This window comes from Sander vitreus, chromosome 23, assembly GCF_031162955.1.
Source record: "Sander vitreus isolate 19-12246 chromosome 23, sanVit1, whole genome shotgun sequence".
NCBI lineage: Eukaryota > Metazoa > Chordata > Actinopteri > Perciformes > Percidae > Sander > Sander vitreus.
The window spans coordinates 323,567-351,414 of record NC_135877.1 but is presented as its reverse complement, the minus strand read 5'-3'; the positions used below and the strand labels follow the sequence as shown (position 1 = coordinate 351,414).

General features: G+C 42.2%; 1 protein-coding gene across 1 annotated transcript in view; it reads left to right on the top strand.

Moving 5' to 3' along the window:
* Positions 1-27,646, top strand: part of LOC144537659 (protein bicaudal D homolog 1-like) — a 66,776-nt gene extending 39,130 nt beyond the window's left edge. Inside the window, exons 6-14 of the mRNA XM_078281444.1 lie at positions 7,279-7,449; positions 7,570-7,794; positions 7,880-8,058; positions 9,076-9,117; positions 9,171-9,285; positions 11,678-11,872; positions 12,273-12,424; positions 13,373-13,583; positions 27,563-27,646. Coding sequence (XP_078137570.1) covers positions 7,279-7,449; positions 7,570-7,794; positions 7,880-8,058; positions 9,076-9,117; positions 9,171-9,285; positions 11,678-11,872; positions 12,273-12,424; positions 13,373-13,583; positions 27,563-27,616 — 1,344 coding nt within the window. The 3' untranslated portion in view covers positions 27,617-27,646. The remainder of the gene's footprint in view (positions 1-7,278; positions 7,450-7,569; positions 7,795-7,879; positions 8,059-9,075; positions 9,118-9,170; positions 9,286-11,677; positions 11,873-12,272; positions 12,425-13,372; positions 13,584-27,562) is intronic.
* The last annotated feature ends 202 nt before the right edge of the window (positions 27,647-27,848 follow it).

The following is a 27,848-nucleotide window of genomic DNA, read 5'->3' as shown; positions in this document are numbered from 1 at the left end:
CATCCAGAAGGTTGATAATTTAGGGTAAGACATATGAGTATGGTTGGCAGGGGACTGGTTACAGGCGTACCGAACAGTGGAGTATATTTTAGACCATTTTGTGTTTGTGTAGTGGACTATGAAGGACCTTGCATTGGATTAGGCCATGACGAGCACATATGGAGGATGAGTGAACCATAGCCAGAGCAAGGTCCCATTGTTGGTCAGTAATAGTCACGATCAGATCGCCCTCCCACGCAGCTTTTGTCAAAGTATGAGGGTTCGTGGAGGCCGAGCATAGTAAATCGTACAATACAGAAACGCATTTCTTACGGTTGGGGTCTATTGCCAGGAGGGAGTCAGTCAGAGTTTCGGGGAAGTTTGGAAAGTGGGGGAATATCTTCTTGACGAGGTCTCTAATCTGGAAAAAGCGAAAGAGGTGTGACTTCGGCAAACCATAAAGGGAAGAGAGCTCTGTGAAGGACGCAAATATGCCGTCCTTTTTTGACAATGCCATCCATTTTTGACGATGCCACTACTGTGCCAGGCCCTGAATGCCAGGTCTGAACTTGAAGGTAGCGCAGTCGTCGCTCATCCAGTATAAGAGTTTTTGCAAGTTAGCTGCCCAGTAATATCGTCTGAAGTTAGGGAGTGCCAGACCCCCCTCAGTCTTTGCAATATCACCTTTTGGATCCTAGCAGGTTTGCTGCCCCAAAGAAATTTAGATATTGCCATGTCCAGCTTGTCAAAAAAGATTTAATGATAAGTAGAGGGATGTGCTGGAAAAAGTAAAGGAATTTGGGGATTACAACCATCTTAATTAAATTTATCCAGCCCACGAGGGAGAGCGGTCAAAATCACTGCCACACAGTCCTCGTCTTATCCACCACTCTCTCGCCTGTAACCTTACAGTAGTCTGTAACTGACCCGAAGACCGAAGTTTTCGAGACAGGGATGGCACCAGGCAGGACAGCATGAGACGAGGGCATGAGACCGGAGGCTCCAGGCTGCAGCCATAGAGTCTCGAAGTTTTCCCAAACTTGCTGGCGGGTCCTCTAACTCTTGTGGGTCGCCACCACTCGCCATACTCGTGCCGCTATCTCTGACTCACTCACTGGACCGTCGACCTGACAAAAAAACTGCATTTAGGCGGAGGAGCACGACCCATGAGCTCGGCTAGCTTCAGAGCTAAGGCGGGGCTACAGATTAGGTGTCCCTAGAACCCGCATTACATTAATTAATTTGCACGCAAGTTTTATTTATTTATTTAATTTAGTGACGCACCGACACAAATTATTTGTGTTGACGCATTTGCGTAATCGATGACGTCGACTACGTCGACGAATCGTCCCAGCCCTAGTTACAGGCAGCCTACTGTAGCAACATGCTAGTTCATAAACTTTGCAAATAAACTCAGACATATTTTGGTTACAATGACGGGGTTATACATTTGTAAAGTGTCTATATGTCAGTAATGTTTTGAAATTAGCACTTTGCCAGCAAGCAGTACTTTGTGGGCAGTTGTGCTAAAGTTTGCTTGCTAAAATAACTGGCTGGCTGGCAGACACCTCGCAAAAGCCCCACACCCTCTAGTGTTATGGCGGTGAAATGCACCGCGATGCAAAGCAACCCCGACGCAGAACTATAGGAGCGAAGGCGTAGCTTCAGTCAACAGATTCATATCGATGTAGCGTACTGTAATAATACAACCGGATACCGATTCGTATCAGTAAATCTTTACACCCATGATAGATATTCCATCAAACTTTCTGTAAAGTCATCCCAAATGGTTCATTTGTGATCAATTTTGGATTTGATGTAAAAACAGTGTCTACTCAAGATTCAAGATTAACTTTATTGTCCCACATCGTGGGAATTTTGTCTTGGGCACTTAACCCATTCTGCGGCCATAGTAAAAACAAACAAACACAGACAGCATATACAAACAACAGATACTGTACAATACCATACAACAGACCGTACTATGGTCCTGATGGTGTATAAAACCCAACATGGTGTCATGCAATGCAGTGGGTTCATAATCCAGCAGCCGACTCCTCTTTAAAAAGCGAAGGCTCTTTGAATAATTTACTGTAAAACCATGCTGACATACAGTATCCCCACAGCGTAAAGCACTTTGTCTCTGACTTCACCCCTTTGTCTCCTCCTCTCACACACACAGTCACATATTCATTCTTGTGTTCTTTCCTAACACATTTCTCACACATTTCACACGTTCCTAAAGTCTCAGGGCATTTGTCAAAGCCTACAACTTACTTAATGCATCATACCATGCTCAGATCACCACAAAACTGTATATTATGTGTATACCCACTCCTCTACAGGAGTTTGTGTGAATCTGCTTCAGTTCTTGTAGGTGTAATCCCATCTGTTCCTGCTCCCTACTGCTTTGCTGATAGGTTGGGCTGCAGGAAGTGCTTATTTATATCTCAGCTGACACACTACACTATCGACCACTCTCCTGTAGAGGAGTGGGTTTCATTGCTGCTTTTGCTGCTGTCTAGGCTGCTATTTAAAATGTTAATGAATAACTTTTGTTCTACAATGTTATTTCTTTCCACCTCCTACATTTGTAGCATATGAAAAGAATGCACACTTCACAATATTTTTTAAGTTCTGTACATTACATATTGCAGAAATGATTAAAGGTACCCTGTGGAGTGTTGAATATACAGACATGTATTTACCTCACCAAATCACTTGTGTGTATCTTTGAGGCCTAATAAACATGACAAGCTTAACGCTTATGCTTATCTGTCTTTTCCCCCTGCTTTTTGCTTCTGCATGCTTCTTGGTGCATTACTGCCACTAACTATTGATCAGGTGTGTGGCATTGCGTCGTCATGTCATCTTGTAGAGCACACACTGAACTTGGCAGACTGGTGTTCAGAGAACAACCTGGCTCTGAACACCAAGAAAACCAAGGAGATCATTGTCAACTTCAGGAAGTACAGCACCGACCTAGCCCCCCTTTACATTAACGGCGAATGTGTGGAGAGAGTCCACACCTTCCGGTTTCTCTGCGTCCTTATCTCCGCTGACATCTCCAGGACAGACAACATCACAGCGGTCATCAAGGAGGCTCAACAGCGGCTACACTTCCTGAGGGTCCTCACTCAGGAAGCACAACCTGGACTCCAACCTGCTGCTGACCTTCTATTGCTCGTCCATCAAGAGCCGAGAGTATGGCAGCTGCACCGTGGCAGACAGGGAGAGGCTTCAGACATTTATTTACCTCACCAAGTCTGACGTAAAGGCAGCACAGAAGATCATTGGCTGCCCTCTCCCCTCCTTGATGGACACTTACACCTCCCGCTGCCTCAGCAGAACAGAAAACATCACCAAGGACAGCTCCCACCCTGGCTTGGATCTGTTTAACCTGTTGCCCTCAGGGAGGCGCTACAGGTGCATCAGAACAAGGACCAACAGATTCAAGAACAGTTTTTTTTCCAAAAGCCATAACCACTTTGAACTCACACATGCACTGACTTCACAGTCTAACCCCCCAACCCCCAGACTTTCTTCTACTCACCTACTGTGCAATATTTAATATTTAATACTATTGATAATATTGATAATACTGTGCAATTCCATTACTGTGCAATATCTGTATACTGTATACTATCATTACTCTCATTGTCCAATATCTTTTACTTATGATCACCACTATTGGGCAATAGTCAAATAATGTGCAATAACCCACACTGCAAATCACACTGTATATAAAACCATACTTATTTTTTTATATTATATAGTGTCTCAACTGTGCACCTTACCCCCCCTTCTTTGCACTACTTATTTTATTCCATGTTATATTTTTTCTATGTATATGTTGACACTGGAAAAGTTGCTTTTAATCTAAGTATAGTCTAGTATAGTGACAATAAAAGGCATTCTATTCTACAAGATACAAATTGGGGACTCACTGATCAAAACATTGCAAAAACAATTTCCCAACCAGCTCATTCCACAATCCAGAAGTCTCGGCAAAAGAACACCACAGCTCCCTGGTCTTGCTTGTCTACGTAGTCGGGATCATAGCCATAGTTCGTAACTTACAGCCATCTTCACCTTTTCATCTGTCTTCACTTGTATTTATTTGAAAACCTTGACCTTACATGGTACATATAGAAATACTTGAGACGCCGAAGGAGCAGTACGGCTTCTGAAACAGGTCTTGAATACACCTTAAGAGTACCTTGTCTAATCTTTGCATTGACTTTCCGAATCCTGCCATCATGGCTGGGGATGGTTTCCACAACAACACCTGTGGGCCACTCATTCCTTTTAACTTGAGTGTTATTAGGAGTACCACATCGCCAACTTGTAGGTTCTGTGTTTCTGATTTCCACTTCTTCTGGGGCTGTAGGGTGACCAAGTATTTTTGCTTCCAGCATTGCAAGCATTTGGACTTGCCTCCATTGCATCCTTGAGATCCATGTTCCCTAGAGGAGTAGATACTGGGGCAATCTTTTGAGTGAGCATCATTGCTGGCCTGAAAACAGCTGGCATCTCAGGTTTAGAGGACACTGTCACTCAGCCATGAGTGTCACAAGTACTTCATCATAAGAGAGGTGACAGTTCTCCTTTAGCAACATGGTATCCAAAATGTGGCATGCAATACTGATCATATTCTCCCACATAACTCCCATGTGAGAGGAGTGTGGAGGATTGAATGTCCAGGTGCAACTTTTGTCTTGCAGGTGAGCTTTCAACTCTGGATCTTTTGAGTTTATCTGCAGTTCTATGCGAGCTTCAACAAAGTTTGTCAGAGCAGTCTCACAGGCGCTCTTAAAGCAATGAATCTCCTCAAAACATTAATGAAGCTGGAGGTTGACATGGTCTTGATGTGCACCGCGCCCAGCATTTGTTTTCCGCATGACAACCTTTGGTCCTGCGCAGTGTTTCAGATCAAGGCTCGAAGACGTCACATCCAACGTCTGACTTACCTATGGACAGACTTACTGTCCATAGGTAAGTCAGATATTTTTTGTTATTCTAACTTTTCACTTATTCTTTTGCAGGTCACAAATTTGTGTATCAATCCCTTACTTCCTGTTATCCACAGTCTAGCTTTCCAAACTGTGCCTTCAGTGAAGTGTCAACCTTGGTTGAGCAACCTGTTTGTGGTAGTGTCTTACCAGCAGAGTTCTAGGGAAAAAACAATTGAATGGTTTTCTGTCCAGAACTTTTCTGCTGACGATATTCGCTCTCAGACTCTCAGCAAACCATTGTCATCAATGATGGGATCCAAACTTCCTCACCTCTTTTTCGCTTTTCATAATTATCAGAGTTCATCCTTTTTCTGTTTATGGTCTGACGATTTGTAGCAGGCTCTGGACTTTTGGATGAGGCTTGCTGTTGCACAGGTAAGTAGAGAGAAGTCCACCAGTAGCTTTTGTAGCATAGGTTGCATAGTCGGCAGGTTAGCTATAGCGTCAGGATTATGTCATATCTCGCGAGCGCAATAAAACATGCTCACAAGCAAATTATATCATTCCACACGTGCATATATTACTCTTTGTGCACCAATTCAACAATCAAGAGTTGTACAGCTTGAAACAAAACATAGGGAGAGGGAAAGAATGGCACCTTCGTGTATAAAACTAAGCAGCACGTGCACAGAGCAGCCACCACACGCCCACGAGTGTCTGCTTTGAGAGCGCTGGAGGGCATACAGCTGGTAAACTCTGCTCTGAAAGTTTTTTCTGCTCGCCTGACTTTTACGTTTTGGGGGCAGAAACCAAGGAGGCACAAGCCCTCCTATGATTGGTCACTTTTAACGCAATCTCACCCTAACTTGATTGACAGCTGTCATTCAGATAGCACGGAGTTGGTGTCCCGGCCGAAGACGTGTTTTTCTGTCTTTATTAACGATGTAGCACAAGATAGCACCGTAAATAAAGGAATCTATAACTGTGTCTCTCATCCATTCTGTTGTTGGGACATGTGCGATGCTTTTGAAATGTCCGTAATCCATAACAGAAATTTAGAGCCAACTGACCAAATACTTATATTATTTTTGGCATGTTTAACTTATTAGTAGAAAGCGATCACACATTAACTTTACATCATACACCACGTCATGAACATTATTTCTAGATAAATCAGACTGGATGGCCAGGATAACAACAGCCATGTTAGCTAAGGCTAACGTACACTCTAAGAGAGAGACAGAACAACAGAACGGATGAGAGACACTTATACATTCCTTTATTTACGCTGCTGTTTTGCACTACATCATAAATAAAGACACAAAAAAACTTCTTCGGCTGATACACCTCCGTGCTTCCTGAGCGATAGCTGTCAATCAATCGTTGGTGAGATCGCCTCGAAAGTGACCAATCATAGAAGGGCCAGTGCCTCCTTGGTTTCCGCCCCCAAAATGTCAAAAGTCAGTTTAATTCGGTCGAGCAGAAATCAACTTTGAGAGCAGTTTACCTGCGAGAGTGTGTATGCCCTCCAGCGCTCTCAAAGCAGACACTCGTGGGCATGTGGCAGCTGCTCTGTGCACGTGCTGTTTAGTTTTATACACTCAGGTGCAATTCTTTCCCTCTCCCTGTGTTTTCTTTCAAGCTCGCAGCTGCCTGTACAACTCTCATTGTTGAATTGGTGCGTGAAGAGTAATATCTGCGTGTGTGAAATAATATAATTTGCTTGTGAGCATGTTTTAACGGGCTCGGGAGATATGACATAAACCTGACGCCATAGTTAGCAGAGTCAGCAGGAGACTGGCAAGTTGATTTCCCTATCCTGATGAGCGACTCATAGCCACATGCCATCAACCACATAAAGCACAACTAATATGTGTATAATAGACAATTCAGCACAAATTTTGCAGAGCTGACAAAGAGACGACTGGAGAGGTTGCCTGCAATTTAGCTTGTCAAGTTGCCAGTGGCTGGTTTTACAATGTAAGGCACGTCACCTGTTTCATCAGCCAATAGTTAACTCAGCTGTTTTTTTATTTATGGGTTACGAACTGTCATCCGGTCAAAATGGCAGCATTTTGGATGGAGGCTCAACAAGTGCCCGCGAGCGCGGTATATGGTCAAGCGAGCTAGCGAGTAAAATGGCAGGTTTCAGAATGTTGCAGACTGGAGTATTGCAAGTAGTTGCAAGTTTCAACTAGTTTTGTTGGGAATCTTTGGTCTGAATTGGGCTAAAGTCTAAATGTGATGTGTTAAATGTTATGAGCTGTAAAAAAAGGTTTGAAATCTGCTGGGATCATACCATATATGCTGTGTTTCTTGCTAATCTTGCTGCTGCCCCCTTCAGGTTGAACGTGAAAAAGTATCACTGATGACCAGTCTGCAGGAGTCCCAGACTCAGCTCCAACACACCCAAGGGGCCCTGAACGAGCAGCATGAGAAGGCCCTCCGCCTTAGCCAGAGAGTCACTGCCCTCCGCCGCCTGCATAGAAGGGCCCACCTCAACCAGGAAGCCCATGTCAGTGCCACCTCTCAGCTCAACCCTGAGGCCCTGATGGAGCTGGACAGAGATGAAGAGGAGACTGAAGAGGAAGGAGGAACTGAGGGGGATAGGAGTGAGAAGTTAAACAAAAGTCAGGTATTTTCCTACCAGACGCCAGGTCTGGAGATCCTGCAGTGCAAGTACCGTGTGGCTGTGACAGAGGTGGTGGAGCTCAAGGCGGAGGTGAAAACCCTCCGTGACAGACTGACTCAGTGTGTAGAGGGAGCTGCAGAGGAGAAGCCAAGGCGAAGCGGTCAGCTTCAGAAGCTGGAGAAGCAGGTTGCCTCATTGGAGAAGAGCTGCTGGGAGGGTCGGGAAAAGGTAACCATGTCATACTGACTGTGTCTGTTTGAATGGAATGACAGATACTTACAGAGGTAAAGGATTTCCTCTCCTATCTTCTCAGGTGTCTAGCATGGAGTTGGAGTTGCAGGCAACTCAGTCAGCAGCCAATGAGAGCCAGGGCGCATTGAACGCAGCTCAGGATGAGTTGGTGACGCTGAGCGAGGAGCTTGCCCAGCTCTACCACCACGTCTGTCTGTGCAACAATGAGACGCCCAACCGCGTTATGCTGGACTACTACAGGTCTGACTGTTGTTTTACTAGTGGGACACATGCAGCACCAAATGTTGTGGAGCCTGCATTAGAGGGAGGGCCACTTGAGAAATAATTGCACCTATGAGATCTAAATTCAACCCGCAACCATACATTTGTTACATATGACCCAATTTCCTCTCTGGGGATCAATAAAGCTTTATCTTATACTGTATGTATTTATCATTTTCTATCTTTAAATTGTATTTGTTTCCTTTATATTTCTTCTTTTGTTAATTCCTAATGTAATTATTATTATTTATTGCACACGTCCTTTAGCAAAGCCTTAACAGTATGCCACCTATAACCTATTCTTAGTAAATGTGACAAATAAAACCTTTGATTGATTATTATTATTATTATTATTATTATTATTATTATTCATACATTCAGAGCTCCTGGCCCTCAAGCCTAGTATAGTTTCATAACCAAGAAATTAGAGTAAATTTTTTTAGGAACCTTGATTCTCAGTCTGTGTTTTCACATGCATGGTTTGTGCAAAAAGATGTGAACCCACAAATGGACTGCAGTCAGCAATAGTAGACACCCTGCCTTAACTTCCCTTTTAAAACTGTGTAATGGATCCTCATTTATTTCAGACGACAAAAATATGTTTGCAGGCTACCTTTGCTTTACGTTTGCTCACTTTAGGAACACCAAGTTAGAGCATTTCCACCTGGTTGCCACTGTGGTGGAAGTAGTAGTAGAGAAGTGGAAGTAGTAGACTCAAACTCCAGAGATGGCTAATATCTGCTGCAGATATCCACGAACATAATAATAAAGGTTCTACAGTTCAAAAAACCTAATTCACTCTGTTTTTCTTCTAGACAAGGCAGAGGGCTCCGGGGCCTCAGTGCCTGTCTTAAAGCCATGTCTTCGGACAACAGCAAAGTTCTCCTCACACCACGCCTCGCCAGGCGGCTGGCTGCTGTCGCTTCCACAACCTTTACTCCTGGGGAGTCGCGGAGCCCCTCGCAGTCTCCATCCAAGGAGCCCTTATCTGGGGAGGGAGGGGGGGGGGAGAAGGAGGGGCACAAGGAGGGCCTCCAGGTGCCATCTGAGCAGAGCCTGCCACTCTGCACACCTCCGACCCGCTCACCCAGCATCAGTGCCTCTTCATCATCATCGTCATCATCATCGCCTGCCCTGGAGCCAGCTGGTGAGCTGCGACGGGAGCCCATGAATATCTACAACCTCAACGCCATCATCAGAGAACAGGTAGAACAGTGTTCTCACATCAGTGTCAGTGGAATTCCCTTTGTCCTTTCTTTTCTCTCCTCTCTTAAACTCTTATCTCTTCTTGTCCTCACTAGAGCTGTCACAATTCCAAATTTTGCTATACAATTAATTGTCTCAGAAATAATTGCGATAAACAATATAATTGTCTCTTTCAGTCAAAATTTAAAAATATTTATTTATTACTTTTTCAAACAAATTAAAGTTCTGAATGAATTTCAGGATACGTCTTTTGGTTATATTACTGTTATGTGACCCAGACCATGTAGTAACACAGGTACACAGCCTATAAAGGTAACCACGCCTCTTTATTATCATAAAACATTGTTGCTGTTTTTTTAAATGAACATTGAACCAGAACATTTTTCCTTATCAATAAAAAACAAAGCATTGATCCTGAACCAGATTAAATTAGGAGAACAAAAAATAGTTATCACTATTGGCAAAACTATGTGGCAAAATAGTCATCACTGCTTCTGTATGTTTTATGTTTTTTTCTAACTGTATCCCTGTAACGGGAATGTCTTCAAATGACTCGTAAGAAGTATAGGCTAACAATTCATTCCCTAACATAAAGTGTGCTAGTAAAGGAAAGGCCGGCGGCAGTGGGTTAAGTGGTGCTTACCTGGAGCCGCGACCTCAGCTAGCTCCGTCAGCAGCTCTACACAAGCGACCAGCCCCGTCTTAAGTTGCTAGTGTCTAGTTCAAGTTTTTTGTTATTAGTGGTTGGTCAAAAAGAAAACAAAGCTGGCAATAAAAAGCGTTCAGGCTTCCAGGCCACAGGCAAAGGTGCTCCAATGGCAAAAGTCTCTTCAGTGTCGATAGCTACACACCACCTCCGTAATTCCGCCACACGTCTCTCTTCTTTCCAAGACTCCATCTCATTATTACAGTTTTTCTCAGTCGCTTTGGTACATTTCTCGAATCCTCCTCGCCATTTGCAAAACAGTAAGTGCATTTCTCAAAACAATTCGTACAAATAGCAAAACACATCTCTTGCTCAAAATCCTTAGTTCATCTCTCAAAAGTAAATATCTGTGTCAATGAACATGTCAGTGCCATCATAATGACAAGTCCTTGTGTCATTGTGTACGGCTAAGACAGTCAAATTGCTTAGTCATGTTGTCAGTATAACAGTGTACTCTGGAGGGATGTTCTGATGGAAACTATGGATAAAGTTTTAATGACAATTATTGTAAATTGTAGGTTACACCTTAGTGTATGTGGGAGTTTCATTGCAAGAGACTGGACAAAGATTCACATTTACGCTTTTACTGTTTGTGCTGTAATTTGTTGACAGACCATGTCATTGCGATACAGAAAGGAAAAGACAGCACTGCATAGCACAAAGAAATGTGAACAGAGGACATCTCCTTAGGGAAAACTGTACATGCATTGCTGTAGGAATTACAGTGCAGTCTTCCTACACCTCCTGACATTCATTGTAACATTGTGTTGCGCTCTGGCTATATATATATATATATATATATATATATATATATATATATATATATATATATATATATATATATATATATATATATATATACTTGCCAGTTGATGGTTCATGAGATGCACCTTCGTTAGAGAAAGTCAAGATTCACCTGGGAGAAATTTACCAATTCAGGACAGATTTTTAAAAAAAGTCTAATGGAAATGTATAGAAATATGCTTGACATATTATGACAACTTGTTCAACCATTTTGCATGTAAAGACTATGCTATGAACTAATGCCGAAATGTTGTGGGGGATGAGACTATTCAACAGAGACCATTATAATACATTTTGATCAACTGACATAAGCAACTGATAATGTAGGAAACAGCAGATAATTGTACATAATCATTTGCATGGATGTACCAAAGCATTTGCAACTGTTTCAAAGAAATGAGAAACTGCTTTTTTCAAGTGACACAATGATGTGAAGATTGAACAGGTAGTTTTGAGAATTTCAATTCTGATCTGAGAAATGTACCAAAGCAACTGAGAAAAACTGTAACTCAGAGCACCTGTGGATAAGCCCCACCTACTACCAGCCAGCCAAAACAAAAAAGGAGGAAGTACTAAAGACTACTAAAAGGGCACACTGCTCACCCTAACAATCCCCCCTTGTCATTTTTGTTGCTATGGACACGCAAGAGGGACAAGTACCAGCAACTAACAAAAAACATAGCTTTAGCTCAACAGTCCGACGAAAAATCACTTCTGTAATTACAATTTGGCACATACAACAAAATCAACAATTACCATCAACAGCCAAAAATGTTAATTGCGGTTAAACAAAGAAGCCGTGTTTACGTAAAAATATTTCAATTAGACAATTATGTAATAATTGTTACAGGCCTAGTCCTCACCTCATCTCTCCTCCCCCAGGTGAAGCACCTCCAGCGGGCAGTAGACAGGTCTCTGCAGCTGTCGAGACAGAGAGCTGCAGCCAGGGAACTGGCCCCTCTGCTGGACAAGGACAAGGAGAGCTGCATGGAGGAGATCCTGAAGCTCAAGTCTCTGCTCAGCACCAAGAGAGAGCAGATAGCCACCCTCAGACTGGTACTCAGGGCTAACAAACAGGTGAGACGTGATCTGTACATGTTATGATTGTAGCTGAACAATACTGGCAAGTGAAATAATATTTTGGATTATGTCATGTGAATTTTAGTTAAGTTTAGTTTAGTTAATTTCCACACAAAAATATATAAAATACATACACACATACACAAAGTAACATTATTACACATAAATATACATATATATGTGGTAATGTTGTTGTGGGTATGACTGTTGGTCCAACATTCAGAGCTATGCTGACCAAAGACTGTGTCAAAACTGTCATAAATGTAGCACCAAATTCTTGTGACTGCTGCCACGTCTGAAAACCAACCAGTCACAATATGACATGAAATGCAATTATGTTATCCTAAATATAAAAGATTTAGCTGCGCTAATGTGTGCTGTGTGTATGTTCACCCAGACGGCAGAGGGGGCTCTGGCCAACCTGAAGAGTAAGTATGAGGCGGAGAAGTCCATGGTGACTGACACCATGATGAAGCTGAGGAACGAGCTCAAAGCCCTGAAGGAGGATGCCGCCACTTTCTCCTCTCTGCGGGCCTTGTTTGCCACCAGGTCAGAGACGAAACAGAAGCATTTAAGTCCATTACTCAATATTTTATTTAGATTAATGACTCAGATGACTAAGTGCAATGTGAAAAATTTTGCTTGCAGTGATAAATCCGCAGAGCAGTTCCCCTAAGCTCTACTTTTGAGCGGCCAAAATGGAATAAATGCAGCTGTAGTTGCGATCTCAGAGTTTCTTCAGTTATATTCAAGAAGACACAGGAAAGTTGTTTTTCAGCTCTTTCATTTCCCAGTGTACCAATATGTGTAAGATACATTTTCTCTCAATCCAACAATCAACAATCTTTCTAATCTTACAGTAATGAAATAGGTTGACATTTTGGGAGATTATAATTATATATTATTAAAATTAGGGTTTTTCTGAAAAGATCGATGCCACTCTTGTGTCTGCACAGTAACTGAAGCTACGGCCAACCACTGGCTAGCTTAGCTTAGCACAAAGACTGGAAACAGCCCGGATCCATCTGAATGCATCACAGTCTGCCTACCAGCACCTCTAAAACTTTCCTGTTAACATGTTATTCCCAGACCCCAACTGAATCCGAATTTAGCGGACTGTTTTTCTGCTTGGGTTCGAGATGTGTTAACATTCTAAGATATTTTTGTTATTCATTTAAAATCTGTGGAACATTCTGCGGAACATACTGCATAATTCTGCGTCCACAGATTCCATGAAGCCCATGTTGTACCTTGTCTGTTTAAATGTATAAAAACTGAAGTGTAAAAGCAACACATTATAGGGGCCCCAGGAAGTTACTGCGCTTGTCCAAGAAACATACATAAGAATAGTATTGATCTTCTAATCCAACTATTAACCGAATTGTATTTCCCTCTTTATGGCCTTTTTTTCCACGTTTTTGGTAGTTATTTCCACATTTGTATCCGCTCCTTTTTTTTTTTACCTTTTTCAACCTGTTGAAACCATGCCCTCTCCAGGTGTGACGAGTACATTACCCAGCTGGATGAGATGCAGAGGCAGCTGGCTGCAGCCGAAGATGAGAAGAAGACTCTGAACTCCCTTCTGCGGATGGCCATCCAGCAGAAACTGGCCCTCACCCAGCGCCTGGAGGATTTGGCTTTCGATCAAGAGCAGACCCACCGCACCCGCGGGGGCAGGCTAAACCGCGTGAAGACCAGCACTCCCAAAGTAAGTCCCTCGGCCTCGGCTTCGGCCTCCAATATAGCCCATGGCTCTTCAGCTTTGGCCCCTGTCAGCCTCCCCCTTTCCAGCCTTCCTAGTCCTACGTCAATTCTTCCTGATGATCCCTCTGTGCCCCTTAGCCTATCTGTGGTCAGTTCAGCATTGGCCTCAGCTATCACCTCCCCTACGTCACACATACCACCTCGCAGTCCGTCATCACCAGCGGTTGCCTCATTGGCTGGCCCTTTGGCGCCAGAGAGCCCTCCATGTCTGGAGGCCCCCTCCTCTCCCTCAGCGCGGACCTCGCCCTCAGCCACTCTGAATCTGGCTCGCTCCCAGTGGACCCTGGGGGTGCGGACGGTTGTGGTTGACTCCCACAGTTTCAGTGTCAACATCTCCCCCACTCTGCCTCGTAGCTCGGGCCTCTCCAGGCACTACACCCCAGACTCTCAAACCTCTCCCCCATCCACCACCATCACCAGGCCCACCCAACCAGGATCTGCCCCATCCTCTCCCTACCGGTCCCCTATTCTGGGTCTCAGGCGCTCCACATGGAGCCCCTCACCCCGAACTCGGCCCTTGTCTAGCCTGATGCGCTCTTCTGTCCTTCCCTCCCCTTACTCCTCCTCCCACTCCCCTTCTTCCTCCCACAGCTATTCCTCTGCCTACTACAGCTCCTCTCCTGCTTTTACCCCCTCTAGCTCCTACCTTACATCTGGTACCTCCACTTCTTACAGCCACTCCACCAACTACACGCCCCTCTACCCCAGATACTACAGTTCATACCGGCCCCGGCACTGACGCCTTACTATAAATTCTTTACTATAACCTTTTTGAAGGCTTTTCCACCAGGCTCCTTATTGACATTAAAACTGCAACTCCCATCAGCCTTCTCTTTTTGTCATCTGAGAGAGTGGGGGCTCACAGAGAGGAGGACAGAGTGGTTTCCTGTTTCCCAGTTCCTGTTTCCCTGTGCCTAAGCTTTGGCCAATGGGTTCTAAATGTTCGGTGACTTTGCTCAGGGATTTGACATAAGGAGCACAAGCGGCCCCACTTTTCTTCTATTCTGAGACTGCTGATTGGTCCATAGGAGGACGTTAATAGAGACTTTTTAACGAAGGTTTTTAGCATTTAGGTTCTTCAGGTTGAGACCACACTTGCATGAAATGATTGAAACACAGAGACATTCAGACATTGACTGGACATCTTGCAGACAATTTCATAGGTATGAATGAGGGCCATGACACTAATTACCATGCTCTATATTCAATATAATATCCACTCTGCAGTGAGTCTGTATACACAAAAACACTGTAAACCACATCTTTCCAGTGCAAGCATTCTCATTTGTTGATGAGGTACTTGGGTTCAGTATGATTCAAACAAATTTGGTTGTGTCGTCTGAACATGTCTGAAGACAAAAGTGTTTATACCAGTTCCAAATGGCCACACACAAAGCTCTGTTGTAGACAGCGGGGGCACGATGATCTGTCCTGAAAGTCGGTTGTGGTATTGCACTCGGTGGCAGTAGAAGCTTTGTGAAGAATAAAAAAAGAGCCTGCAATTTTTTACACCTATGCCACCTAGCCAATTGTTTAGGCAAAGTCGCCATGCTTGCTAAATTGTTGTTTTTGAAACGTAAGGAAAGTTGTCGGACGCAGACCCCTGAATTCCAACATCGGGAGGGTGCTTAAGAGGCTGTATGTCCTTGCAACAAGAACTTTGTTTGAAGCATACTGACCTTTAGTGTTTCAGCTTTGATCTCACTCTATAATCTCTCCCTCTCACACACACACAAACACACTTGTTTGATGAGAGAGCACATTGATATGCACAGTATATAATCTGTCATGGTGGGCACCGCTTCCCAAAAGGAATTCATAGGACAGCTCAATGAGTATTCTTTGTTTCTTGTCCAAGGTTGTTGCCCTCATCAGCTCAACTTTCAGCAATTGTTGTGTATCTCTAGCACCACCCAGTGGTTTGTTCTCATATAGCAATGTACTCCGCTATGCATGTTCACGTTTGGATGCTCTTATACTGTAAACTTCCTCCCCCTTCCATTTAAAAAATGGATCTGAGAGAGGTGCAGGCTGTATAAAGGTCGTTGCAGGGATGAACTTATGAGGAGGAAGGAGAACACTCAAACATGGCATATGACCAGTGTAGGATCAGCTGAATATCATAGTGTAGTCATTTTACAAAGAAGCAATACGAGTTAGCTCTGTGATGTGTCTCAATAGTCTGAAGTTTCCTTCTCCTCATTTCTTATTTGAACTTGCTTTAAGTATATCAACTATTAAAAAAGCACTTCTAAAGTAACTATTCAATTCAACAACAAAAAAATGGAAAAATTAAGAGGAATTCCTCAACAAGTTGAGTTTCTCCCACATATAACCCATTATTTACAACTGACTTGCTTTTGAGAAAGATGCTAATCCCCACAAGCTACACTGGTTAGGATTAGAAATATGAACTTTTGTAGGAGGGTATAACTGGGCATGGGATGATTCTGACGGTATGATAACCTTCAGCAAAAGCCCGGTATTGCAATTACAGCTTTAAAATGTATTATATTTTTAATATGTCTGAGTAAAATTTTTTTTTTCATTGAAAACAATGTATTTTATTTTTTAAACACACTGCACACTGGCAGGGAGAGATATTTCTAAACTGCACTTCCTGTCCTTATGTCCACTCATAAAAAACAGCTTATACCTTAGGAATGGTATGACAGAAAATGTTCCTTGACATGAAACCTTGACTTTTTCAAAAACGGTAACCGGCCCATGCCGAAGTACAATAATCATTTGTAATTTGCATCTTCTGGCCCTGTATCACTTTAACCAGGTTAAAAGTAAGTCCCATTTCTATGCAACATAAGATTTAAACCCAGACTGCTGTCTCTCACTGTTACTTTTAGCTTACACAAGATGATCACTACAGAGGGACACTGATAATTTTGGTTGAGTAAAATTTGTTTGTTTAAAGTGTATATGTTTTCTCAAAATGCAATTTTGTGAGTAACCATAAACTAAAGTTAGGCATTTATTTCAAAAACGTGATTCAAGAAAGTACTACCACATGACCACATAACTTAGTATCTTTATATCCAAACACTGACAGCAAGTGATTCAAGACTATTCTATCTAACTATAATGGCCAACTAAAGGGTTAAACTTGTAAACCCACAATGTAGCACCCTTTTGTGCCTCTGAGGCCATCTGCAGAGGTCCGTCCAGTGACACAGAATGAATTCTGACACAGAATGTATTCAGGTTATGTTAAGTCTTGTTCATGGCATTGCATCAAACTCAGGGAACGTGACACACCTAATTCAACCTATAATGAGTCAACAACCATCATTCATGAGTCAACAACCATCCAGAATGACATTATGATATCATTTTGACTTAGAGAACAGATCTCCCAAATTAGATTGAAGGTTTGAGTTAATTTTAGTCAAGTTAACGGAAATATGGATGTTTTACATCTTACCCAGAGTCATACAAGAAAATTGATATCAATTTCATCTGGGTGTCTAGTACAGAGATAGTTCTCGGGTTTGTGTATCATGTTATTCCAATTTGGGAGTGTTACACAGTGTTTCACTTTTGTAGTGGATCAAATCCAACCTGTTTAACTAGTTTTAATTTGCTGAATTTGAGTTAATATTGGATTTAATTTAGATGCAACTGCCAGCGATGGTGGCTTTGCAGCCATTTTGCAACCGCTGTTTGTTGACACTTTTTAGTTCTTTCTGCCAAGTGGGAGATATAGTAGCTGTTAGAAATTCCTGATATCTTTGACTTTGAGGAATAAACCTGGAAATCTGCCATGATGGTTTTTCCCCACTTTGCTGCCCGTCATTGTTGAACGAAACAGATTAGGGCCGTAAAACTGAAAACACAACTTCCAGGAACTTTTTTTTGTTTACCATCCGCTCATTATCAGTATGTGGTTAGCTAGCAAGCTAGTCACCAATTCCAACTCTGTACTGGATTTGTTGATCTTTCCGTTTGACCTGAGTTGACAGCAAACTCATTTCTTAAAAGATGTTTTTATGTACTTTTAACTGTTAGCAAATGACATATGTGAGATATGAGTTCAGCACACATGACACCGTATTACCTGTGTCTGTGTGTGCCTTACAAAACTGATTATACAGCACCTACACAGTGTAGCCTGATAACAAATGCCTTATTTCCAAACCTTTTGTTTTGTGTGTATTTGTTTTTGGTTTAGATTGTTGTCTGTGGGGATGGATTGTGATTGTGCATAGTCAGATAATACTTGTAACTGTCAGTAGATATCAGACTTGGCAAATACTTGCCCATTAGTAACACTACCCTCCCCTTTTCTGCAATTCGTTTTTTCCTTTTTATCATTGGAACCTTTAATTACCACTTTACTTCTTTCTTTTCTGATCTATTAATTCAGACTATCACAGTAGTCTGTTGACTATTGACTCGTGTTTAACACTGTAAACACATGCCTTTTTTTAATATGCAACATGGGGCAAAAACTCATTTGACAGGCACCTTTATTTTCCGGATTTTTGATTGGCTCCTTTGAAAGTTGTGTTTAGCATAATAGGCCCACATCTTGCCTTCATTTTTTTCTACCTCAAACAATCAAATGTCAATCAGATTTTAATGAACAAATGGCATTTGAGAAGTCCTCTTTACATTTTCTGTATGCTACTGCTTGATCAATGATTTATGAATACATTTGTGAAAGAAATATGACCACAAAATATTTTAATAAAATTCACATCCCAACCTTATTTTTCTGCACTCAACCTGAGCCCTTTCTTTGACACCTGGCCTCTACATGTAATTTGAATCAGATAAATGCACATTACTTCCCTTATGGGACCACACCAGAGTTTTACTTTTTTTTTTTTATTTAGCACAGATTAGGCTCACCATTTTCTAAAGAATCCTCTACGGTTTCAGTTTTTCCTGACTTGAAACTTGCTTGTCCTGATTTAGAACCATCATACTACCTATAATGGTAATGCATCTCTATCTTCTGGAACTTGGGTATTTCAGTTACTGAGTAACTAGACTCCTCTTTTACAATCTATATAAACCATGGCACAAGGATGGCAAAAGATTTATTTTGTGTTCACCGACGAGAGCTGCTCAGCAACAATGTGCTAGGTTACAGCAATTATACTTAATCAATGGTAGAGTCAGTGTAAATGCGGTACACTATCATATTTGTAAGAGACCTTTTTCGTCGTTGTATGTTAAAATATGATTTAAAAACAGCACATACTAGAGAGGTGTTGCTGTTTATTTGAAAAGGAGCAAACAGATCCTTCTCTTTCTAAGGGGCCCCTGTCGAAAATGTGTTAGAAGCTTTAAACTGGGTCAGTGGGGCCAGTGTTCGGGGTCCTGGCAGGTTCCATTCTTCCCTCTACCTTTAGGTGTCAAAAAGCAGCCTCACAGCGGCTGTCTCCCTCTAGCGTATTGCTTGCAGTTGTAAGCTGACGCGCAGACGTCATGTCAGCTAACATGCAGAAGAGACACCTCTGGCAGGCCGGATTAATGCCCCCTGCTCTCCCCACTTTGGTATGGAGGAGATGGTGGATTCAGATGTAGAGGTGACATCCATGCTCTACTCTGAGGGCGGTGTAGTGTCCTACGGACAGAACATGGACAAAGTCATTGACTCCATTGTCAATGATTTTGAACAGCTTCTTGGCAGGGCGGCCATATCTCTGGACATTGCCCTTCCTGTTAACCTGACAGCACTCCTCTCTCAGTTAAAACGAAGTACGAGGGTGCAAAGGTGCGCTCCACACTGGTAGAATCCTGATTCCACAAACCTTGTGTGTCTCACCGCCGGCCACTCACAAGTGGTCTAGATCCTAGGGAGCAGGTTGTCTGCGGGCCGCTCCCTCCTCTATTTCTCCCTCAGCTCAGTGAGACCTATTGTGAAAAGGGGGTGAGCAGGGACCTCCAGCGGAGCCCTTGTCCTGCCAGTGGCCTCTTCGGCGGGCGCAGGTGACTGCCGCTGTGCACAGGAGATTTTTGGATAGTGGCCTATCCAGGCGTAAAGGGATGTGGATCTCTGAACCTCAGCCAACACTCAAGGTTGTGGCATGAGACCAGGAGGCCTCAGGCCCTTGACCTGAGCTGTGCGAGAGCGCAATAGAGCCTTTGAATTCTTCTTCTATTTTTTTCCTACAAACTTATTTTATTTTATTTTATATTTGCAGTTGGGAGGGTGCTTGCCACATGTGTAAGTTCACCAGGTGGTTCCCTACTCTGCGACAGCAGCTTGGCCTCCTGTCGTTTCTGCTGACCCAGCTAGTAGGCGGGAAAATCAGTTGCAACCGTGCAAGGAATTTTGGCAGTGGTCTAGACTGTAGTCTGTGTGTTGTGCTTCCACACTGCATGACTGACACTGACAGTCCTTTAGTCTCTCTTTGCTTTAGTCTCTCTTTGCATAGTGGACCATGGTCAAACGACCATGGTCCTTGGAGCACTTCTGCATCCTTCCTGATCTGAAGTGGCTCTCCCTTGACACTGGGTTACTCTGGCATACCTTTGCCTGAAGAGTAGGCAAGCTCCATGACACACCAACACCAACACAATAGCAGTTAAGGCTGCAGGTTCTTGGAGGATGGGGCCGGTTTATCCTTTACCCCGATCCAGCATTCCTGAGAGAGGTTCCATCATTTTGACACTATCTACGCTTGGGCAGCATTGTCTCCTCACAGGGTGTCTTAAAGAATTCCCCGTACATATGGAATATGTAACGGTAGAGAGATCTCGATACGATAGAGAACGCTCGGTTACGGTGTAACCTTGGTTCTCTGAGTGAAGAGACTATTTCTCCAGCTGTAGGCCACTCGGAGACGGTTCCAATCAAACTATCAGTGATTCCACGCCAGCACAGGTGCTTTATAGGAAATAGCATAGGGCATGGCCGGGCAAGCCGGTGTGTCTTAAAGAAGTATCCACGTACCTGACCTCAGGGGGATCATCCCCGTACATATGGAATATGTAACGGTGGAGAGATAGTCTCTTCACTCAGAGAACGTTACAGAGAGGGTTACAACGTAACCAAGCGATTTGAACACAGTAGTGAAATGTGAAATAATGACCTTTGACAACATTCACAAATGTAAAACACAACTGTGCGATTTAGAAAATTGTCAGCAGTAATGTTGATGAGTTTTAAAAATGGACTAAATCACAAGTATGGTCCCTGAATGACTAATAACACATCCTCAGCCATGCAAAATTGGTGGAATCTGCTGTCATTGCGTCAGCTAATCAGCAATTTACATGGTCATCCAAGATTATTTGAGGCAAAGTTGAGGTGATGCAAAAGTGGACTCAAAAGAAGGAATATTAAAATCTTGTGTGGGTGTAACCTGTATTATGGTTGAGGTAAAAGAAGGAAACCAGTGTGATCTCCTCTCTGTGATACCCTTGCTCTGGCTTAACAAACACAACTCACACACATGCATCTCCCTGTTCTCCGCCAACATACCAACTTACTATATACTGATCAAGTGAAAATGTAACCTATGGAAGACAATTTAAAGTCTGTCAAATGTTGTTATCTGTCCCATGGTACATCTATATCAGTTTTGCAGTTTCATTCATATACTGTTTCAGAGTAATCTCTGTTGCCTTTCTCGTAGATGGGACCCAAAAGAAAATTCATGCAACAGACACATTGAGTGGTGTACTAATTTTGGCAGCCATAGTGTAAAAGTGACCTATTATGCTCATTTTCAGGCTCATACTTATATTTAATGTTTCTATTTGAACATGTTTACATGCTTTATTGTTCAAAAACATTTTATTTTTCTCATACTGCCAATGAGTGCTGCACCTGTATTCACCTTTTGTCTGAGACGTTTTGTTGTGCCTTTTTTTTTAAGCCCCCCTCCCGAAAAAGCCCAGTCTTCTCTGATTAGTCAGCATTTCCGGGTCTCTGTATCTCTTCTCTGCTTTCGCTGTCACTGTGACGTTTGTTGCAGCCGGGGACTGACTGTAACGGAGTATAGGCAGCACTTTCTAACGTGAAAAATCACCAATAAAGGCTTCTAAACCAAAAATTACAATTGCATGTTCCAGCAGGAATGTGATCCGAAATGGTGGAGAAATGAACAACGTTGGCAGCCAAGATTACAGCTTTCTCTGGCGTTAGCATGTAGCTACATGTAGTTAGCAGTGGACTGTAACGGAGTATGGCAGCACTTTTTAACATGAAAACTCACCATTAAAGGCTTCTAAACCAAAAACTACACAACATGACATGTTCCAGCAGGAAGTGATCTGTTATTGGGGAGATATTTACATTGGCAACCAAGATTACAGCTTTCTCTGGTGTTAGCATGCAGCTAACATTACGGTTACATGTAGCAGTGGACTGACTGTAACAGATGATAGCAGCGCTTTCCATAGTGAAAAATCGCCCCAAAAACTTATAAATCAAAAACTACAACCATGATTACAGGTTTCCCTGACGTAAGCATGTAGCTACATGTAGCAGTGTATGTAATGTAAACACTGCAGTAACGTTCTTGGAGCAGGTGATAATACAAAGAAATCTGACACAAACTGACATCAGTTCGAGCAGAGTAGAAAAAACTTTGTGTGTTCAGAACCTATATCTGAGGTTTTTGCTCACAGGGATTACTTTAACATATGTTTACCGCATTATTAGAAGCTATGGCCATGTTAAATATTAACATTTGACATTGTAACATATATGACAGAAAATAAGGAAAGGCATAATAGGTCTCCTTTAAATAACTGTAAAGAAATATTAGTGTTAAAGGTATTTGTTCAGCCTGATTTGACATACTTTTCCTACAATATTGTATTGGTGACAGTATTCATTTCACAGCTTTTTATGACTATTTTCCCAAAAATGTTCCATTATTTACTGCAATAGACACTGACTTTATTACAGTTAAATGGAAGGAGTTTTCCCAGACAGACAATTCACAAAACTACAGAGCTGTTCCTCAGAGATAAATCATCTTATTGATTAGGTTTGACTTTTGTGGCCCAGAACCAAGGAACCACAGTTGAATGTTGAGTGCAAGTTGAATAACTCAGTGGTCTGACTAAAACATATGGCATGTTTCTCTTCCTTATTTCGTGGCCATGACAGTAAAATATTTTGCAAGAGCTCTAGGCTAAAATTTTCAAAAAGGCAGCTGCACTAACTAGAACAAACACAACTGATAAACAACAACTTTGTTTATCAAGCTTGTAGTAGCCACAAAGGGAACCAAATGTGTTCACACAACCAATTTATTTGGGTCCTCTCAAGGTTTGTCTGTCAATGGAAGAAACTTAAAGGTGCAATATGTCATACTGACAGCTAGCACTTAAAATGATTACTGCGATTACTGTCCAAATTCGAAAATTCGAAATACTGGAGAGGGTCGTCTCCCCTGGCCCCTCCTCCCCAGACTCGAAGTTCACGGGGTTGCCAGGTTGAGAACACTGAACCCAATGTCCCACAATGTCAATTAGGGATGCACCGATATCACTTTTTTTTAAGACCAAGTACAAATACTTACATTTGGCTAGTCGCCAGTACAGAGTACCGATACAAGTATTTAAAGACAAGACCGTAGGGTCCGAGGGTGTTTTCAGACACACAGATGATTTTGGCCTGCTCTGATATTGTTGTCAATTAGAACAACTAGAACTTTTTTTAATTCAAAGCTCAGTGCCCATTGGCTGGATATTACTCCGAGCTAGTGTCAATATAATAAATCATATCATTCATTCTGGATATCAAAATACTGAGTGAAGTTCAGAAAGAATGAAGAAGGCAAAGTCTGATGACGTCATTCACGTGCATTAAGTAGCCATGTGTTACCAGCTCCAGCAGAGAGGATGGTTTGTTTACCCAGCAGCTAAGTTCACAAGATTTTGTCCAAAGACTCATGGCTAGGACTGGGTACCAAATTCAATACTTTTTAGGCACAGACCGAATTGCCTCTAAAGTATCGAGGATCGAAAAATGCCTCATCATTCAATACCCAAATTCAATACCTAAGGAGTAAATCTCATCAGCGTCAGTGAGCCAACAAGCACGCAACATGCTTCTACCAAGTGCTAATAATGTTTGTGATTGACTGATGTTAGAGGCACGCAGGAAAAACTCTACGTTACACACAGAGGACTAACTAATAAAATAAATAAAAAGATTTGTTGAACGATAACCAGCCCTACTCGTGGCAAACTGTATAAACATTAGACTACAAACTGACAGCTTTCATTTTAGCTTGTTTGTAAAAAACAAAACAAATCACTATTTGCAGATTAGCACTGTGGTTGTACAAACAGCGCTGTGTAGAGACCGCATGCAGACGGAACAGATTGAAATATGGTTTTATTCATGTTTATGCCTGTTAAGCTGATGAGAGACATTGGGCTGACACTGCTACTCCAAATATCAGTGGCTTACCGGCAGGCTGCAAATGTGCACAAAGCAGCTTTGGAAACAGGGTTTCTGTTATGTGGTGACGGCTGGGAATCTCATTCCTCGGCTCCAGTACACTGAGAAGACATCAAAACCCAGTATTATTAACGACTGACAATGGCTGGTCGTCAAGTGCAATCATGGTCAGTTATTTTTACAGCCAAAAATCCCTAAACGGCTGGCATTGCTCCTCATCTGCCGCATAAGACCTGCTCGACGGAGAAGTTAATGTCACGTTGCTATGAGTGTGGTAGTATCAGAGTCATTTTATGATTACAAGTACAAGTACATGCATACGGCATCGGACCGATGCTCGATACTGGCATTGATATCGGTTCATCCCTAATGTCAATGTTAGCTAGATGCTAGTCTCGCATTGCCAGACATTACTCCACAGTGCTGTTGAGTAGCTAAATGCTGCCTATGTCGACAGTCATAAAAGCCTGTACTCTTGCTGAGCTCTGTATCCGGCTGACAGTCACCTTTTATCGGCTAAACGTAACAACAACCGCTAAGAGACTGCGACCTTGAGGAGCTCTGTACACGGCTGACACCCACCCTTTCTCTGCTAAATGCTACTGTGACCACCGGCTAAAAAGACCGCGACCTCGCGATCCTCTGTACCCCACTGACAGCCACTCTTTCTCGACAACGTTACTGCAACAACTGCTAAAACTACTTCTAAAAGCAGCTTGATTACACATTATGGTTGCATGTCAGTTTGTAACAAAGTGGGAATCATCTTACTGTCCAACATATCATAACCTTGAAGCTGAAGCTAGTAACATTAGCCAAAAGAATATTCCATAACGTAACATACCATACATTGCAGAGCGACCTGTAGTAAATGTCCCAATTCAACATTGTTGTTTTGCCAAAGTTAAATTGCATGTTTCCATTATGAGGAAGTCAAACTTGCAGTTTCTGTCACATGTCTGTCACGGTGGTTGTTACCAGCTTGCCCGATCCTCTGGTAACGTTAGTAGTTAGCGTGTGTTAGCATGGCAGCGTTAGCGTTAGTTAGTCACTTCACTGACTGTGTCTTAATATTTTTTGCGAGTAACTATCTTGAGTACACTATGTAATTTAATGTCAGTACGCAAACGTTGAAATGATTGAAAATGCCCATCATTACTACTAACGTTAGTCGAAATTACCGTAAAGCTCAATGCTTACCTGTTCAGGAGGAAATTAGCCAACTCAGCGTCCTTTTGGGCTCAAAGCTGGCACCATCTTTTAAATGTATCTGCAATATCCGCCCGTGTTTTACCACATCTCTGTTCATGCAACTGCTAGAAAGATGCAGTTTTTTTTAGTTCAGGTAGAATGAATCTATCTCTGTTAATCCAGTTGTCAGAATGGAAATTTCAAAGGAACAAATACTGGCTTTAGCACTGTAGTCAGACATATTGTTGACATGTTGCAGCCATTTTTTTTAAAAACAGTAAATGTATTACATATTGCTCCCATAAGTTGTCATTGCTCAAAATGTGCCATATATTGCCAAACTTTGCATCAATTGAGTTAAAATACGTATCATTTGTAGGTGGAATTTTGGCCACTAGTGCCAAAGTACCTTAAAATGCAAAATCCAAGTCAAAGTAAATGCCAGGATTGTTCTCACCATTGGCAGTGGCTCTCATCGGCAAGCCAGTATGGAGCAACAGTACGGAGTTAGAATGTAAACACATAACACATTTGACAAAAAAAAAAAACAGCCCCAAAACACATTGCAACCTTGCTCAGCAGTACAGAATGTATACAACAGGGTCTAGACACACCTGCTTAGGGACTGTTCGTTATTTATTTCAGGTGCCACCGGAGGAGTTTTGGGACCTTTAGGCAAAATAGACCTGACCCTCCCTACACCAGTCATACAATTTGGATGACCCTCCAAAATGACATGGAAAAAAGGGATGACCCTCCCCAGCAGGCATCAATAAATTGCTGGGGAGGGTCATCTCTTTTTTCCAAAAACATCCAAAACACCATACGAAAACATAACGGATCAGATGCAAGCTTTTATTTTGAAAAGTCAAAGCTTGCGAACTGCACCAAGGCGGGAGGGCATGAGATGGGAGGTCTCCAGGCTGCAGCCGTACCTGACTCAAATATCCTTTCGGTTCCGGTGATATTACACATATAAATGACAGAAGGAAGGAGCTGTAGCATGCAAGCTCCCAAATTGACACAAAGACATACAAATAGCCATTGTTTTTTTTTTACAGCCATGACATATGTGACGAAACCTCTGCATTCTCATCTTATGCATCACACTCCTCTGTCACTCCTCCCGTCTCATGCCCTCCTGGCTTGGTGCAGTCCGCAAGCTTTGACTTTTCAAAATAAAAGCTTGCGTCTGATCCGTTATGTTTTCGTATGGTGTTTTGGATGTTTTTGAACTAAACAGTACGGCAATCATGCTAATGAATACAATTATTTTTTCATCAGATGTCTTAGTTACAACACGATGGAGCTAGCAAAGCAGTTTTGTGTTTATATGTGCGAGCGGGATTTATTCAGTTTGGGAAATCCCACGGTCTCTAAAGCTACAGTTCAAATTGTCTGGCTGACTAAACAGGGAGGGACTCATCTGCTAGCGATAGGGGCTGAGACTGAGAGAGCTACATGGAGCTACATGGATAAATATGCACCAAACAAGCCACTTTGAAATGTTGCTGTTCTGACGAATACAAAAGTTGGGTGACCCTCCCCCCTAGACTAAAAAAACTGGATGACCCTCCCCTCAACAAAGAATAAAAAGACATGACCCTCCCCTATTTTCCTCCAGTGGTCCATTCCATAAATACCGAACGGTCCCTTAGGTAGAGAAAGTCTTTGTGGCTCCACCCCCTGCATTTAAAATCAAGAACTGTCTGTCTAGCTAAAACTTCAATCTCCTGTCACTGTATCAACTTATCACACAACACTATTGATTTACTGTTTTATTTTATTATATTGTAATAAAACCTTACTTGGTCATGCTGAGATTTAGCTGAGCTAATGCCCTGCTGTTCAAACATCCAGACTGTTAAATGTCATACCACTAAATGTGTCCGATGCCTGTTTGCTTTTTGACCACTTTATATGCACGTGTACATAACAAGTATTTTAAAGCTTTAACTGTAAATATATACTGTAAATATATATACAGTAATACTTTGTGTGTCATATTTTGTGAATGGGTGGTTGATTATCATTCTCCATTATTCTACACTACTTATATTTATTCCCATAATATCCATTTGTAGTTAGGTTCAAGTTCATACAGTGTACTTACCAATACCAATATAGCCCTTCAACAGAACAAAACTTAAAAAAATAACTTAATCTGACTTTCCATCAAAATACCAAATCCAACCCAACCTTAACCTGATGTGTGGGTAAGTGTTGAGTCCTTGATGTTCTTACCCTTTGGACAAACTTTTTACCTTTTCATGATTATATCTGAAATAGTTACAGTGTATATCTGTGCTTTGTGTCTATCTAACAGTGTCAGTCTCTTACAGATCGTCAGTAGCCTTCTGCCACAGTGCCGTTCTTCGTATCCTCCCCACAGCTGAGGGTTTGAGCCTCCTCAGCTCCTTTCACAGGTAAAAGCAACATCACAGTCACACAGCAGACTCTGAGACAGGAAAATAGATTGGATGAAAATGAATGATGAAAATGTGTAAAGACATTCATGGTCCCCAAAGAAGGACTCTCATTTACTTTGGTGATCCCCTGACTTTTCCTCTAGCACCACTCAGAGGTTCAAATTTGTGGTTTGGATTGAAATATCTCTAACTATTGATT